General features: G+C 44.5%; 2 protein-coding genes across 2 annotated transcripts in view; one reads left to right on the forward strand and one right to left on the reverse strand.

Moving 5' to 3' along the window:
• The window catches only part of LOC109935852 (ankyrin repeat domain-containing protein 60), an 11,864-nt gene extending 3,209 nt beyond the window's left edge, over positions 1–8,655 (forward strand). Inside the window, exons 3-4 of the mRNA XM_020534485.2 lie at positions 2,416–2,581; positions 7,826–8,655. Of these exons, the coding sequence (XP_020390074.1) occupies positions 2,416–2,581; positions 7,826–8,490 (831 nt within the window). The 3' untranslated portion in view covers positions 8,491–8,655. The remainder of the gene's footprint in view (positions 1–2,415; positions 2,582–7,825) is intronic.
• Positions 8,656–15,651: 6,996 nt separating this feature from the next.
• The window catches only part of LOC109935850 (uncharacterized protein C20orf85-like), a 22,786-nt gene continuing 21,566 nt past the window's right edge, over positions 15,652–16,871 (reverse strand). The window contains exon 5 of the mRNA XM_048608198.1: positions 15,652–16,271. Coding sequence (XP_048464155.1) covers positions 16,116–16,271 — 156 coding nt within the window. The 3' untranslated portion in view covers positions 15,652–16,115. The remainder of the gene's footprint in view (positions 16,272–16,871) is intronic.

Below are 16,871 nucleotides of genomic sequence, written 5' to 3' on the forward strand. Positions count from 1 at the left end.
CTCTCGGTGTCTGCCCTCTCTCGGTGTCTGCCCTCTCTCGGTGTCTGTCCTCTCTCGGTGTCTGCCCTCTCTCTGTCTGCCCTCTTGGTTTCTGCCCTCTCTCCCTGTCTGCCCTCTCTCTCTGTCTGCTCTCTCTCTGTCTGCCCTCGCTCTCTGTCTACCCTCTCGGTGTCTGCCCTTTCTCTGTCTGTCTTCTCAGTGTCTGCCCTCTCTCGGTGTCTTCCCTCTCTCTGTCTACCCTCTCGGTTTCTGCCCTCTCTGTCTGCCCTCTCTCTGCCTGCCCTCTCGGTATCTCTACCCTCAGTTTCTGACATAAGAACATAAGATATTGGAGCAGAATTAGGCCATTCGGTCCATTGAGTCTGCTTCACCATTCAATCATGGCTGATGTATTTCTCCTGCCTTCTCCCTATAAACCTTGATCTCCTTACTGGTAAATAACCTATCTATCTCTGTCTTTAAATACACTCAATGATTTGGGATCCACAGCCCTCTGTGGCAATGTGTTCCACAGATTCACCATCCTCTGGCTAAAGAAACTCCTCCTCACCTCAGTTTCTAATAGGTTGTCCCTTCACTCTAAGGCTGTGCCCTCGAGTCCTAGTCTCTCCTATTAGTGGGACATCTGCTCTGTCCAGGCCTCTCAGTATTCTGTAAATTTCAATCAGATCCCCCTCATCCTTCTAAAATCCATTGAGTATAGACCCTGAGTCCTCAATTGCTCCTCATATGACAAGCCCTTCACCCCAGGGACCACTTTTGTAAGCCCTCTTGGACCCCCTCCAACACCAGTATATCCTTTCTTAGATACAGGGCCAAAACTGCTCTCAATATTCCAAATGCGGTCTGTTGAGAGCTTACACAGCCTCCGTAGTACATTCCTACATATCATAGCCCTCTTGAAACAAATGCTCATATTTGCTGTTCTAATCACCGTGTGAACTGCACATTAACCTTAACAGAATCTTGAACTAGAACTCCCAAGTCCCTTTTTTCTACAGGTTTCTGAAGACTTGCCCCATTTGGAAAATAGTCTCCACCCCTATTCTTCCTACCAAAGCACACAACCTCACATTCTCCCACATTATATTCCATCTGTCACTTCATTGCTTGGTCTCCTAGCCTGCTCTTCTGCAGCCTTCCTGCTTCCTCAACACTACCTGTCCCTGTCTTTGTGTCCTGTGTCCTGTGGGGGTCTGCCATTGTGGCGACAACACCAGGAATATTGTTTGTCACCTTCTCTCTTTGTTTTCTCCCATCCTCTCTCACAGGGACTTTGTGCCAGCAGAGGGTCAGAGTTCTTTTTATTCACTCACAGAATGAGGGCATCGCTAGGCCAGCATTTATTGCCCATCCCTAGTTACCCAGAGAGCAGTTAGGAGTCAACTCTTTTTCTGGTGTGTGGCACATGTCAGCCTAGGGAGCCACTTAGACAAAGGGGCAATTAGGGATTGTCAACAAATGCTGGCCTTGCCAGTGAAATGCACACCCCAGAAAAGAATAAATAATTTTAAAAATCTCATTGTGCTTACAAAGCTGATGACTGTGTGATGTGATAGAGAAGAGGGAAACTCCTGAGACTAAATTTTGCAACATCTGGAGGGAAGACCTTGCATTTATAGAGTGTCTTCCACAAAATCAAGGCATCCCAAAGCTCTTCACAACTGATTAAGTACCGTTGAAGTCTAATCACTGTTATGACATAGAAAACTCAGCAGTCATTTCTCACGTAGCTTGATCCCACAAATAGCAAAGTGGTAATGAGCAGAACCATCTACTGAAGTGATATTGGGTAAGGAATAAATATTGCCCGAGTCATTAGTCAGTCTCCCTGACTCTTCTTCCAAACAGTGCCATGGGATCTTTTATATGCTAATAGAGACCTGGATTAATATCTCATCTGAAACACAGCCATCCAGTGGCACAGCACTCCCTCCAATGTCAGTTTAAACTTGTTAGAATGTAGAGAAGATATTTTTCACCTAGAGAGTGGGAGGAATCTTGAATATGTCTATGGGCCAAGTATTGGCAAGTGAGATTAGTGTCAGTGGAAAGGTCAGTGCAGACCTAATGAGCTGAAGGGTCTCTATGTGTCTGTGTGACTCTACAGTAAACGTCAACCCACAACTTTAAAGGGCATCAGTGTATGGGAATGCCATAATCTCTAAAATCCCCTCTTGCTCCCCCAATTTGGACTAATGTGACCATTCCTTCATTGTCACTCTTCTAACAGCCCTCTGGGTGCCTACACCAATGGATTGCAATGTTATGAGAAAGCCCACAATCAACTTCTCAAGGTTCATGGGGGAGGGAACTTAATCCTGGCCTTACCAATGGCAGCTATATCTCAAAAGCGAATACAAAGAAGCAAGTGAGTGAGCTTTGATTTTGTTGATGGTTTTCATTGACTTGCAGTTAATATCACTCGGAGTGACCACTGACACTAAGTACTCCACTCCATATTTGAGGCAACTGAACGCCAGACAAAAGGAGGCCTGGATTGCAGAACGTGCTTTTGTTGCACTCTTTATTGCTGCTCACAGGGGCCACGTGAACACCGTCAATTTTCTTCTGATCAATGGTAAGGACAACATCCCTATCATAGATTTCCTGCAGTGCAGAAAGAGGCCATTCAGCCCATTGAATCTGCATTACCCTTCAAAGAGCATCCCATCCAGACCCACCCTATCCCTGTAATCCCACATGGGGCTTTTACCACTGCTAAAATACCTAGCCTGCACATCCGTGGGCATTATGGGGCAATTTTTTTTACCGTGGTCAATTCAATACTGAACTGCCCTCTGAAATGGTCCTAGCAATACAGGTATTGCCAGTGACACCCATATCTCATAAGAGAATATTTTTCTAAAATTCCAGGACCCAAATCCTCACACAAATATCTTTTTAAGCATATTTTTGAAATTGTTAAATAGCCACCAACGTAATTGTACTGAACCTGCAATCTCTCCCAGGTGACTGAATGGTGATCTTCAAATCACCTCAGTATCACCTACAGTCCTTTCAAATGCAACTTTTCTTGTATCAATCTTGGGTCTGGGATTCTCTGTGTTTGCTGCTGTTCTTCTTTCTACTGAGATTGATAGGTTTTGGTTGCATTAAATTAGTAAGGAATAAAAAGAAAAGGTGGACTAGCCGCAATCTCACTGAACTGACAGAGAAAGCTCAAAGGGACTGGTCCAATGCTGCTACATTCAGATCCTTATCTGCACATTCTGCTCTGTTCACTCACTGCTCTGTTCACTCACTGCTCTGTTCACTCACTGCTCTGTTTACTCACTGCTCTGTTCATTCACTGCTGTTTACTCACTGCTTTGTTCACTCACTGCTCTGTTGACTCACTGCTCTGTTCACTCACTGCTCCATTCATGTGTTCCTATGTTCCACATTGCTCTACTTGGGCATTCATGTGTTCACATGCCCGTATGTACATGTGCACATTACGCTTTGTTCACATGATATGTACACATGTATGGGTACTTCTATGTTTACATGCTCCTGAATTCACATGTTCCTGTGCACATGTTCCATGATTGTCAGGTACCCCTATGTTCATATCCTCCTATTTCTTCATGTGTTCATTATGTTAATGTGCTCATGTTTACATGCCCCTTACATTCATATGCTCCTATGTATATGTACTGCTCTGTTTACATGTTCTATGCTCAAATACCCCTCTATTCACATGCCCCTCTCTTCATGTGCTCATGAATGGACCAGGGTGTCCCGGGGGGGCATTTTGGAAGGACAAATGCCAGAGAAAAGTGGCAGGATCCTTGCGAGCGCAGATATACAGAGGGATCTTGTGGTACAAGTCCATAGTTCCTTGAAAGTGGCAACACAAGTGGATAATGTAGGTAAACAAGATGTATGGCATGCTCGCCTTCATTGGTTGGGGCATTGACTATAAAGGTTGGCAAGTTATGTTGCAGCTTTATTTAGGCCACATTTGGTGTGTCATGTGCACTTCTGGTTGTCACACTACAGGAAGGATATGGAAGCTTTGGAGACAGTGCGTAAGGGGTTTACCAGCATGTTGTCTCGATAGGTGTGCATTAGCCATGAAGAGAGGTTGGACGAACTTGGATAACACAGTGTGGAGCTGGAGGAAGACAGCAGGTCAGGCAGCATCAGAGGAGCAGGAAAGCTGACTTTTCGGGTCGGGACCCCTCTTCAGAAACGGGGGAGGGGGGCTCTGAAATAAACAGAGAGGGGAGGGGTGGGCTGGGGAAGTTAGATGGGATGGTAATAGGTGAGTGCAGGTAGGCAGTGGTGGGAATTGGTCAGTGAGGTGGGAGGAGCAGATAGGTGGGAGAGAAGACGGACCGGTCAAGGAGGCGGGGATGAGAGGGAGGGTTGGTAATGGGATGAGGCCGGGGGTGGGGAGATTTTGAAGATAGTAAAGTCCACATTGAGACCATTGGGTTGTAGGCTCCCAAGGCGGAATATGAGATGCTGTTCCTCCAGTTTCCAGGTGGCATCGTTGTGACACTAGATGAGGCCCAGGATGGACATGTCGTCCAGTGAGTGGGAGAGGGAGTTGAAGTGGTTCGCGACTGAAAGGTGTTGTTGTTTGCCGCGAACAAAGCGTTGGTACTCTACAAAGCGGTTTCCGAGCCTCCGCTTGGTCTCAATGATGTAGAGGAGGCCACATCGGGAGCAGCAGATGCAATAGACCACATTAGCGGATGTGCAGGTGATGTGGAAGGTTGTTTTGGGGCCTGGAAAGGAGGTGAGGGGGAAGGTGTAGGGGCAGGTGTAGCATTTCCTGCGATTGCTGGGAAAAGTGCCGGGGGTGTTGGGGAGTGTGGAGTGGACGAGGGAGTCGCGGAGAGAGCTGTCCCTACGGAATGCAGATAAGGGTGGGGAGGGAAATATATCCTTCATAGTGGGGTCAGATTGCAGGTGGCAGAAGTGGCGGAAAATGATACGTTGAATACAGAGGTTAGTGGGGTGATATGTGAGGACAGGGGGGTTCTGTCTTTGTTTTGGTTGCGGCAAGGGGATGTGAGGGCAGAGGTGCGGGAAATGCAAGAGATGCGGTTGACCACTGAAAGGGGGAAGTTGTGGTCCTTGAAATACGAGGACATCTGGGATGTTCGGGAGTGGAACACCTCATCTTGGGAGCAGATTCAACATATCATTCTCCGCCACTTCCACCACCTGCAATCTGACCCCATAATGAAGGATATATTTCCCTCCCCACCCCTATCTCCCTATCTGCCTTTTGTCTGACGGCTCTCTCCGCGACATCACACATGCCCCTATGAACACGTGCCCTTGGCTTCACGCGCCACTCTGCTGATGTGCTCCTATGTTCACGTTTCTGTGTACACATGTTTATTTGCTGCTTTGTTCATGTGCTCCCAGTATAAACATGCTGCTTTTTCATGAGCTCCTGTGTTCACATGCTCCTAATGTACGTGTGTTCCTAATGCATATGTGCTGCTCTGTTCATGTGTTGCTCTTTTCATATGCTTCTAATGTACATGTGCTATGATCATGTGTTCCTATGTGCATATGCTCCTCGGTTCACATGCTGCTCTGTTCATGTGTTCCTATGTTCACATGCTGCTGTTTCGCACTCTTGTGGCATGCTCCTAATGTACACATGCTCCTAACGTTCACGTTTTCTATATAACATGCTCCTAATGTACATGTCTTCCTATGTGCATGAGCCCTTATGTTCACATGCTATTCCATTCACATGGCCTGATTTGTATGTGCCTCTATGTTCATGGGTCCCCTGTGTTCACATAACCCTATGTTTAAGAGCTCCTGTGATTCATGTATTACTCTTTTCACATGCTCTTCTGTAGGACCATAAGAAATAGGAAAGAACACTTTTAAAAAAAACACCAATGGTATTAAAAGTCAGCATTTCTTTATGAAAGGTAAGTGATGGTTGAGCAAACCTACCAGAGTTTTTTGAAGACATAACTAGTAGAACAGCTGAGGCTGAACTAGTGGACAGATTTTCAGAGATAGTAGGAACGTTGCTGGAGAATCTGAGATAACAAGGTGTAGGCTGAGGAGTGGCAGATGAAGTTTGTTGATGGCGAGGTGTTGCGTTTTGGTAATACAAACCAGGACTTACAGAGTTAATAGTAGGGCACTCAGGAGTGTTGTTGAACAGAGAGAGACATAGGGGTTCAGGTACATTGTTCCTTAAAGTGGCGTCACGGGTAGACAGGGTGGTGAGGTGGTGTTTGGTATGCTTGCCTTCATTAGCCAGAGCTAATAGGAGTTGGGAGAGCATGTTGTAGCTACACAGGATGCTGATGAGGCTACTTTCGGAATACTGCATATTGTTCTGGTCACCCTGCTATGGGAAGAATATTATTGAATTGGAAAAGGTACAGAAAAAAGTTACAAGAATGTTACTGGGACCTGGATGATTTGAATTATTAGGAGAGGCTGGATAGGCTGGGACTCTTTTTTTCCCTCTCAGGGGTAGGAGGTTTATGAAATCATGATGGGTACAGATAAGGTGAATAGCCAAGGCCTTTTCCCCAGGGTAGGGAAATTCAAAACTAGAGGGCATAGGTTTAAGCTGAGAGGGGAAAGATTTAAAATGAACCTGAGGGGCAACCTTTTGACACAGAAGGTGGTTCACGTGTGGAATGAACTGTCAGAGGAAGTGGTAGATGCAGGTACAATTACAACATTTTAAAGACATTTGGACAAGTACGTTAATAGGAAAGGTTTAGAGGGATCTGCGTCAAATGCAGGCAAGTGGGACTAGTTTAATTTGAGAAACCTGGTTTGCCCGAATAAGTTGGTCCCAAGGGTCCGTTTTGCGCTGTAAGGAACAGGAACTGGAGTAGGCCACTTGACTCTCACCTGCTCCACCATTCGATAGGATCATGGCTGTGAAACATTGCTTGCATCCAGTTTCCTGCCCTTTCCCCATAACCCTTGATTTCCTTCCTAATCAAGAATCCATCTATCTATCTATCTCAGTCTTAAGTATATGTAAGGACTCTGCCTGCATGGCTGTCTTTAGCAAGGAGTTCCAAAGACTCATAACCATCTGAGAAGAAATTCCTCCTAACTCAGTCTTAAATTAGTACCCTTTTACTCTGAGATTATGGCCTCTGGTCCTAGACTCTCCCATTTACTCTGTCAAGCCCCTTAAGCATCCTATTTGTTTGTCCTTTTGTATTGCTGATTTAATACAACTATTTTCCATTTTAATAAAAGTGTTCATTTGTTCTGCCTTCCAAAATAAACAGCTTCATATTTTTCAACATTATAATCTATTTGCCAACTTTTTGCTCATTTACTTAATGTGGAATATCTCTCTGTAAACTGCTTGTTTCCCTGTTGCAACCTACCTTTCCACTTATTTTTTGTCGTCTGCAAATTTGACTACAGTACATTCACCTCCTCCAAGTCATATAGTAAACAGTTGCAGCCCTAGCACTGATCCCTGTGGAACCCTACTGGTCAGGGGACACCAACCTGAAAAATAACCCATTATCCCACTCACTGTTTCCTGCCCATTTACCAATTCTCTATCCATGACAATATGCTACTTCAACACTGTGGGCACTTTTGACTTAACCTTTTGTGAGATCCACCTTGTACGAATGCCTTATGGAAATCCAAACACAACAATCTACTGGTTCCCCTCTATCCACTCTGGTTGAGAGTTCCTTGAAAAACTCTAATAAATTTGACAGATGTGATTTCAATTTCATGAAGCTATGCTGACTTTGCTTGAACTGATCAGGATTTTCCAAATGTTCTGTTATTATTTCTTTAAAAATTGATGCCATGTTCACGTGTTTCTGTCTGTTTCCAGGTGCTAATCCAAATGCCAAAACTGCAAGTGGACGCACTGCTCTCCACATGGCAGTTGTCATGGCCAGGTCTGAGTGCCTTGACCAGCTGCTGCTTCATGGAGCTGAGGCCGAAGACCCTGACGGTAATGCTGAGACGTTGATGAGTCTGGCTCATATGACAGGACACCAGGGCAATATCAGCAAGCTCTTCCAAGTCCAATGGATGAAACGGAAAACTGGCATTAAGACCAATTCCCTCATGGACAAGTCAGCTCTCTTTGCTCACCAAAAGTTTGACTCCACATTGAAGACATGGCACAAGGGCACTTATGGCACGGTCTACATGGCCAACCTGCTGAAACCGGGTGAGCCACGAGCTGCCACTATTAGAGTGCAGAAGAGCCTAGTCCAGAAAAACCGACCCACCAGCACTGCCAGGCTGTCCGGGCGCAGGAAAAGCAGTAAACAAACCCAAAAGCCCAATCCGATCAAAGGTATAAGTGAAGCACAGGATGGCATATTAACCACACAGCCCAGTGATAGTTGGCAGAAAGAGGCTACTGGCACCAATTCTCAAGTAAACAACAAAGACTCCCTCAGGCAAGATGCCTCCTTGTTAGCCAATGTAAAGTCCAAACCCAGCAAAACAAAACCTCAAGAGGGTGGGCAGGCCAACCCATCTTAGCTGAGGTAGACTGGGGGCAGTGGCAGAATGAAGGGCGAGGGACAGAGGAAGGACAGACCTTGGCAATGGGTTGCTAGAGGGGGAGATGATGAAGGAAGGTGGGAGAGAAGGTGATGCCGCTGCAAGGAGAGATAGGGAGGAGGGAGAGGGATAGGATTGAGGAGAACTGGGAGATTGATGGGAGAGTGGGGAAAGAAGGATGGGAGGAGAGCTTGGGAACAGTATGGGGGGTGGTGGAGTATCAGGGAAATAGGAGGATAGCAGAATGGGAGGAAGGACTGGGATGAGTGGGAGAGAAAAGTGAAAAATGAGGGACAGTACAGAGTGGGATGGAGGAGTGGAAGGAGAGGGAGGATTTGGTTGGAAGGATTACGGATGGGGTAGAGGTGAGGGCTGAGGGAGTGAGGGGTGCAGTGTATGTTCTCCTGGGCTGCCATGTGTTGATTGGTAAATGGCTTAGTGCAGAGTAACCCCCAAGTTCCAACAGCCACGGAACCACATCCCCACTGCTAGGCCATTTCTCTGCCCAGGTCCATTGTTACCTGTTCAATTACAGATGGAGAGGGCAGGATATCAAAATGCTGCCAGTACAAATCCAGTCCTTTGACATTGAGACTTCAACAACAAAATAAATCATAAACAAAAGCCTCAGTCAGCTTCTTTGATCTTTGTGGATTTACACTTCAAGCAAGATGAGGATGTGCAATGTAGAAAAATCTGACTACAACTGTACAAGGTGCTATTGCGACCACATCTGCAGTATTGAGCAGTTATTTGTACAATAACTGTACAATAAGAAAATATATAATTTGATTGGAGGCAGTTCAGAGAAGGCTCATTAGGATAATCCCTGGTATGGAGGGATTGTCTTATGAAAGGAGGCTGAACAGGCTGGGACTCTACTCACATGGAGTTTAGAGAATGACTGGTGGTCTCATTGAAATATACAGGATTCTTCAGGGGCATGAAAGGGTAAACACTGAGAAGATGTTTCCCTTCATAGGAAGAGTTTCAGACCTGAGGACATAGTCTCAGAATTAAGGGGCCCAATGTAAGACTGAGATGAGGAGGAATTTCTTCTCTTAGAGGGTTGAGAGTCTTTGGAATTCATTGCCACGGAGAGCTGGGAGGGCAGAGTCCTTGCGTATATTTAAGGCTGAGATAGATTGATGTTTGATTAGGAAGCAAATGAAGGTTTATGGGGTAAGGGCAGGTAAGCAGATGAGAAATGTTGGATTAGCCATGATCCTATTGAATGGTAGAGTAGGCCTGAAGGATTGAAAATTTACTTCTCTTCCTATTTCTTATGGTCTTTTAATGCCTGGATCAAGTCTGTTCATCTGCTTCCCTCCTCACAGACTACAGTATACAGTTTTGTAAATATCCCAACATCCTGCAACAGTCTAAATTAGAAATGATCACATTATTATTCATCACATTCATTGAACATTACATAAAGGAGTCAGTTAATGTGTCATGTTTAAACAGATGGTCAGATGATGATTGTCAATGAATTCTATCAGAAAATTCTGCTTTCTGACCTGAGAACCAGCAGCTGCAGCTTCATTCATTAAAACTGAGTTCAGGATCACAGTCACAGAATTGTTGTGGTGTAGAAGGAGGCCATTCAGCCCATTATGTCTATGCACGTAGTGCCAAACCTCTGTCTTTTTCCTGTAACACTTGCATATTGAACAGATATTATTGGGGTCAGAGAGAGACGAGCTATAGCAGGATGTGTGGAAGAACTGGTCGAGAAGTCTGGTGAGGCCCACTTTGATGCCATCTTTTATGCTCTTCATAGTGAGGGGAGTTTCTCAAAAGGCAGCAGCGTGTTGCCAATTAAGGGGGACTTTTTGCTTGTTAAGTCTTCTTAACAGTGCGACTCACCCCATTAACATTCAGGTTCCTATCATAGCAAACTCATCAAACAAATTTGATGTTGAGAAAACATGACCTGGAAACCAGAGCAAGTACCTGATGAAGTCAGTTCGCTACTTGCTCCAAAAGGAATTCATGTTGGACACAGCACTGACGACTCAGGCCACATTCCATGGACACTGACCACATGTTATCCCACATAAACAGACATTGGCATCCAACACATACCAGACTTTTAGAACTTTCATGGTACATCTCTGAACCACTTAAGAGGATGTTTCTGCACTTCAATGTTGCAATTTGGGCTGCAAGGGGAGGCGATGGTTTAATGGTATTATCGCAAACACCCAGATAACGTTCTGGGGACCTGGGTTCAAATCCCACAAAGGCAGATGGTGGAATTTGAATTCAATAAATACCTGGAATTAAGAATCCATTGAATCCATAAATCCATTGTCGATTGTCAGAAAAACCCATCTGGTTCACTAATATCCTTTAGGGAAGGAAACTGCCATCCTTACCTGGTCTGGCCTACATGTGACTCCAGACCCATAGCAATGTGGTTGACTCTTAACTCATCCCTCTGGGCAAAGAGGGATGGTCAATAAACATTGTCTAGCCAGTGACACCCTCATCCCGTGAACGAATAAAGAAAAAAAACTGACAACTGACAACATAATGTTGCAACAAGGGTACTGTGCACTCAGGGACACACACACATCTCATGGACTGGGCCAGGCTGTATCTCCAAGCATTCTGCATACTGTCACAGCACACACTCAGTCTGAGGCCATCTGGATGCTCATTCCATCCCTAACTTCCTTTTTTGAGCTTTGCCCCTTCATTCAGAGATACCAGGCCCAGATTGCTGTTATCTTGCCTTGTCGTTTAGTGCTTGGACACAGTCAGTCAGCCACTCGGTCTGGTCAGAGTCAGGATCATCTCCTTGCAACGGGAAAGGAGCTGAATGTCAGACAGCCCACAATCCGTCTTCAGTATTTCCACCCTACAGGCCTGTTTCCCACCTGGAATGAGTGTGAGAGAGCAAGACAGGGCTAATGGGAGATGGAAGTGGGTGGCTCAGCTGTTACTATTGGTGCAGGTGCAGGATTTTCCTGACCGAGTGAGTACACAGCACAGAGGGTATGCAGGGTAAGTGGTGACAGGGGTTGGGGTGGGTGAGACCAATGGAGGCAAGATGTTGCAGGCAACAATGAGAGTGGTAGAGCAGGAGCCTTTGTGGGAGCTAGGTACAGTAAGAGAAAGACTGAACGTTGGGTATTGGAGAGAAAATGGTGGCACTTACACTGGCAGAGTGAGGAAGGACATAGATCTTCCTACAGTGCTGGGCATTCCTTCAGATGGCTGAGACTGCTATAACCTGGGTGGCAACCTCAGACAAGGCTCCACACATCCTGGGGGTTGAGCAAGTCCTGCCTATGTACCACCCTGTCCAGCATGAGCTCCAGGTCCCCACTGTCAAAGTGGGGTGTGATTCCACTCCCCCATCCTGTTCCATGAGAGACTCTGCAGGGGCATGATAAGTAGTTAATGAGACGAACTTGGTAAGTTTGGCCTCATGGTGAACAACTTGCCAAAAACCTTGATGCAATTCAGACTTGGCCAAAAATGTAAAATACAGCCCACTGTCAATTTAAATAATCATCCAAAGTCCTCATGAATTGCCTCACTTGAACCTGCCCTCACAGTATCATGCAGTTCATTCCAGACATTAACTATTCACTTTGAGAGACCATTTTCTCTCACCTCATATTCGCTTCTTTTGCAAATCACTTTAAAACTGTGCCCTCTGGTTCTTGATCTTTTTACCAGTTTGATCCATTTATGATTGAATGCAGTTTCTTCCTATCCACTTTCCCCCAGCCGCTCATTATTTTGAAAACATCTATCAAATCTCTCCTCAGCCTTCTCCTTTCCAAAGAGGACAGTCTCAACTTCTCCAATCTCTCTTCAAACCATAGTGTCTCATTTCTGGAACTATTGTCATAAACTAATAAACAAACACTTTGTGGTTAATCCTGCCCTAGCTGAAAGGGCAAGTCATCCGTTGCCCTGAACAAGTCAGTGATGAAGCTAATTTGTATTCTACACCCTCTCCAACGTGTACATCATTCTCCCCTGAGGCATCTAATCCAGCCAGCAGAGGGCTGCCTTTACCTTGCATTCAATCCCCTACAACCTGTTCCAAGCAGGATTATGTCACTCTAAAATTCTGTCAGTGTTCCCTGCTTTTCTATAACTGCTTTAAAGAACATATTAGCTTGGTAATTCCTACACAATAACATGCACACTTTATGTGGTTAACCTTACCCTATCTGTCCGACAGGGTCAATCACCCATTGCCTTGAATAAGCAACCGATCATTTCTTATAGCAGATCAGGCTAAAATACAAAGGGTAAGGAGCACAAACTTTCACAGGTATGAGTGAGTTTTAGGGATGTCAGTTCTTATATTGTTCAAATTGTGAAGGAATGTGTAGTGATTGTAATGAGGTCAGCCAATTGGACTTCACAGAATGCAAGTTCCCTGTTTGAGGCTGTTATTCTAGTCCAATCAGGGAGCCCTGGCTTGACAGGTTAAAAAGGGGACTGTCAGAGATTCTGACACACTGAGGTCAACTCTGAAGAGGCAGTACTAAAGCCAAGGACTGCTCATGTGTAAGTAAAGGGTGACTTGGGGATGAGATACTGGCCTCTGAGCCGTTATTTCAGGACAGTGAGGTGAGGGTCTGCTGCTATAGCATTGCCCTTTTGGTGGTATAGAAACTCAGATTGGTTCACAGTTGGAAAATATGATACCTTCAGCTCCTACTTAGTACCATGTACACTTACTGCATCCCTAGTACCCACACCCCTTCAGCATTCACTTTGCCCACAGCATCGTTTCCTCAGCATCCACTATGCCCTCAGAACCAACTGCACTTCTAGCACACACTATGCCCAGTACCCTCTTTGCACTCTTAGTGACCCCTGTACACTCAACACTGTGCATAAGGCACCCACTGTATTTCCAACACCCACTGTATGCTCAGTGCCCTCTTTACAGTCAGCACCCACTGTTACCACTGTGCTCAGTTTCCACAGAACCCAATCTCCAGTACCTACTGTAAACCAGGATCCACTGTGCCCTCAGTCCACCCCCACTGTTACAGATAAAGAGGTCTTTGGCTGACTCACTAACTTTCTCCTTAAAGCTGTTTTTCCTTATCCTGAAACTTTTGACATTTCTCCCACTTTACTTTGCAGTTGTTATGAAAACATTTTGCTCTAAACCTTTGAATTTTGTTTTACAGCTATTGAATAAATTTCAGACAGCCAGATGCTGTGAAACCTCTGGAGTTCCCCTATGATTTAAATGATGACTTGTCAGAGGTATATCAGACAGAGTTGTGAGCAGTTACACACTTGCTATTTCAGCTCAGTGATAAAGACGCAAACAATCCAAGCTGTGCAGTTGCAGGAAACCAATCTTCACCAACTGTTCCAAGATGAACTACAACTAACGCTTTTGGACCATTCCCCCAGGGTAAACCATCAAGAGGTCTAGCTGTCATTCATGCATAAAGCAGACCATTACACATATCTGCCACCCATGTGACCAGCTGAAACCTTCTCATGTAAAGACACTCTTTCAATGCATTTAGCAATGAATATTGAAATATGTCAAGCTATAGAGATCTCTGCAGACCCTCCTTCAGTCAGCCCCATTCCCGAGGTCTGTAGTCCTGAAAGTGTTTTCTTTTCAATCTGTTTAGTCCTGACTCAACTAATCCTTCATAGTCCTGGCTTGTCCCTCACATTCTGTGAACTTGAAGTCATTCCAAACTCTGTTGCTGGTATCTTCTCTTCCATCAAATCCTGTTCAGTCACTGCTCCTGTATTCAAACAGAGTTGGAGAAACTCAGGTCTGGCAACATCTGAAGAGACAGAAAAAGTTAACATTTTGACCTTTCTAGCATTTTCTGTGATTGTTTCAGATTTCCTATATCCTCTATTTCAACTCTATTACTCCTGTATTTCACTGATCTATAATGGCTCCCAGTCAAGCAACTGCTGGGGGGAGGGTGGTGGTGGGGTGTTGTTGTCACAGATGAGGAGGAATTTCTTTACCCAGAGAGAGAGTGGTGAAACTGCGGAACTCTCCACCACTGGAGACTGTGCAGGCCAAAATACTGAAGACTTTCAAGAAATATGTAGCTAAAGCTCTTAGGTGAAAGGGATAAAAGAAGATTGAGAGAAAGCAAGAACAGGATATTAAGTTGGATGATCAGCCATGACTGTACCGAATGGTGGAGGAAAGTTGAAGGCCGAATGGCACACCTCTGCTCCAGTTTTCTGTTTCTATATAACTCCACTCTCTGGGGAAGGGTGGGGGGCATGTGGAGTAGATATCTAAAAAGAGAGCCCACGCTGCTTTGAATGTACAGCTAATAGTTTCAATCTGGTATCACAGTCACTTCGTTGGCACCTGGTGTCTCGGTTGTACATTACAACTTGATTGAAAAATCTTGGAAACAGCTATTTTCCAGGAGCTTTTATACAAAAACAGATCAAGCTAACAGCATTCCAAAAACAATTAAAACATTCTGGTGAAAGGTCATCAACCTGAAACATCGAAATCAAAATCAAAGAAGTGCAGATGTCAGATATTTGAAATACAAACAGAAAATGCTGAACAGTCAGTTCTATTTCAAGTTATTGAGTCATAGAGCAAGGAAACAGGTCCTTTGGTCCAACTCATGTTGTAACTCAACCTAGATCTACCACTTTCTCTGGCAGTTCATTTCACATACAAATCACCCTCTATGAAAAAGTTGCCCCTCAGGTCCCTTATAAAGTTTTCTCCTCTCCCCTTAAAAATATGCTCCATAAGTCATATTGAACTCAATGATAACTCGCTTGCTCTCTCCAAAGATGCTGCGTGACCAAATCAGTCTCTCCAAACTTATTCTTATTTCTAAAACTTTTTTAGTTTAATTATGCAAATCTAGAATGAATATTCTTAAGGAACAGCAGATCAATGGATTGGTGTTCAGATTTTCTGAAATGGAGCTTTTACCAATGAACGTTCAAAAGGTTGCTAGCCACATGTGGCTTGGATATATAGACGGCTGCCCTGGAAGAGAGCATTATTGACCATCTTCTCCACATCTTGATTAGTATATATCACAAACATCAAAGATTAAGGAAAAATTCAAGAGGAAAGATAGCCAAATCCATAAGAACTTATTGCAATATTGTGAATGTTGTACAGCACAATTTCAAATCACAGAAAAAAATTTATTGTCATCTTGAAGAACAGACTCAAATGAGAAAATGTGGAAGAAATAAAGATTTTTCTTTCACTGGTTTTATGAAAAGTCTCTGTGCCCCACATCCTGTTTTGACCTTGAATTAATTCAGGTCAACAGAACAAACCACCTCAAAACAAGGACACTAACCTTGAATGGAGAGGCATTTCCTTAGTTTCAAACACTGAGTTAATTGAAGGAGGAAAGTGGTTGAAGTAGAAACATATTTGAGAAGAGAAAAAGAATAAAATATAATATTTCACATAAAATGGTTTGCTATTGCATTTTTAAACTTTAAAAGTCGTGTGGAAATCTCTCAAAACCCAATGGAGAACAAGCCTTTTGGGTACTGACTGAGCTGCAGCTAAAACCACTAGCATCATTGAGCAGATAATACACAGGTGATAAAAAAATGCTTTGACAATTACAAAGTTAGTCAATACAATCTTCTGGCCATTTCATCTGACTTAGAAAGCTCCACTTTCCTCTTCTGGGACCTTTGTACTGCTCCAGATTCAAACCTGGTATAGCAGACCGCCAGCCAATTAATCCTTGGGTTGTCTTTGGAACAGGAGGCGATGGTCCTACCTGTGGAAAGACAGATCCGAAATAGGTCAGGAGTCGAGACAATATTAGACTTCATACAAAAATAGAAATCAAGAACATGAGAGATAGCCCCAGGTAGGCTGCAACAAGTATGGTGTTCAGGTTCTGGTCATCTCACTTCAGAAAGGATATGAATATATTTAAGTGACTGCATTACATGCAGTTCAGTTATAAGGAAAGATTATACAAATTAGATATGTTTTCTCCAGAATTTGGAAGGTTAAGGGCTAATTTTTTTTTTTGATTCATTCACAGGATGGCACAGTGGCACGGCTGCCTCACAATGCCAGGGACCTGGGTTCAATTCCACTCTTGGGCAACTGTCTGTGTGGAGTTTGCACATTCTCCCAGTGTCTGTGTGGGTTTCATCCTGGTGCTCCGGTTTCCTCCTACAGTCCAAAGGTATGCAGGCTAGGTTGATTGGCCTTGCTAAATTGCCCGCAGTGTTCAGGGATGTGTAGATTAGGTGGGTTATAGGGGGATGGGTTTCTCTGCAGGTTGGTGTGGACTTATTGTTTCCACATTGTAGGGATTGTGGGGGGGGAGGGAGTGAGGGAAGAGGGGGAGGGGGAGGGGGAGGAG

Source organism: Rhincodon typus, chromosome 19 (genome assembly GCF_021869965.1).
Source record: "Rhincodon typus isolate 14 chromosome 19, sRhiTyp1.1, whole genome shotgun sequence".
Classification (NCBI taxonomy): domain Eukaryota; kingdom Metazoa; phylum Chordata; class Chondrichthyes; order Orectolobiformes; family Rhincodontidae; genus Rhincodon; species Rhincodon typus.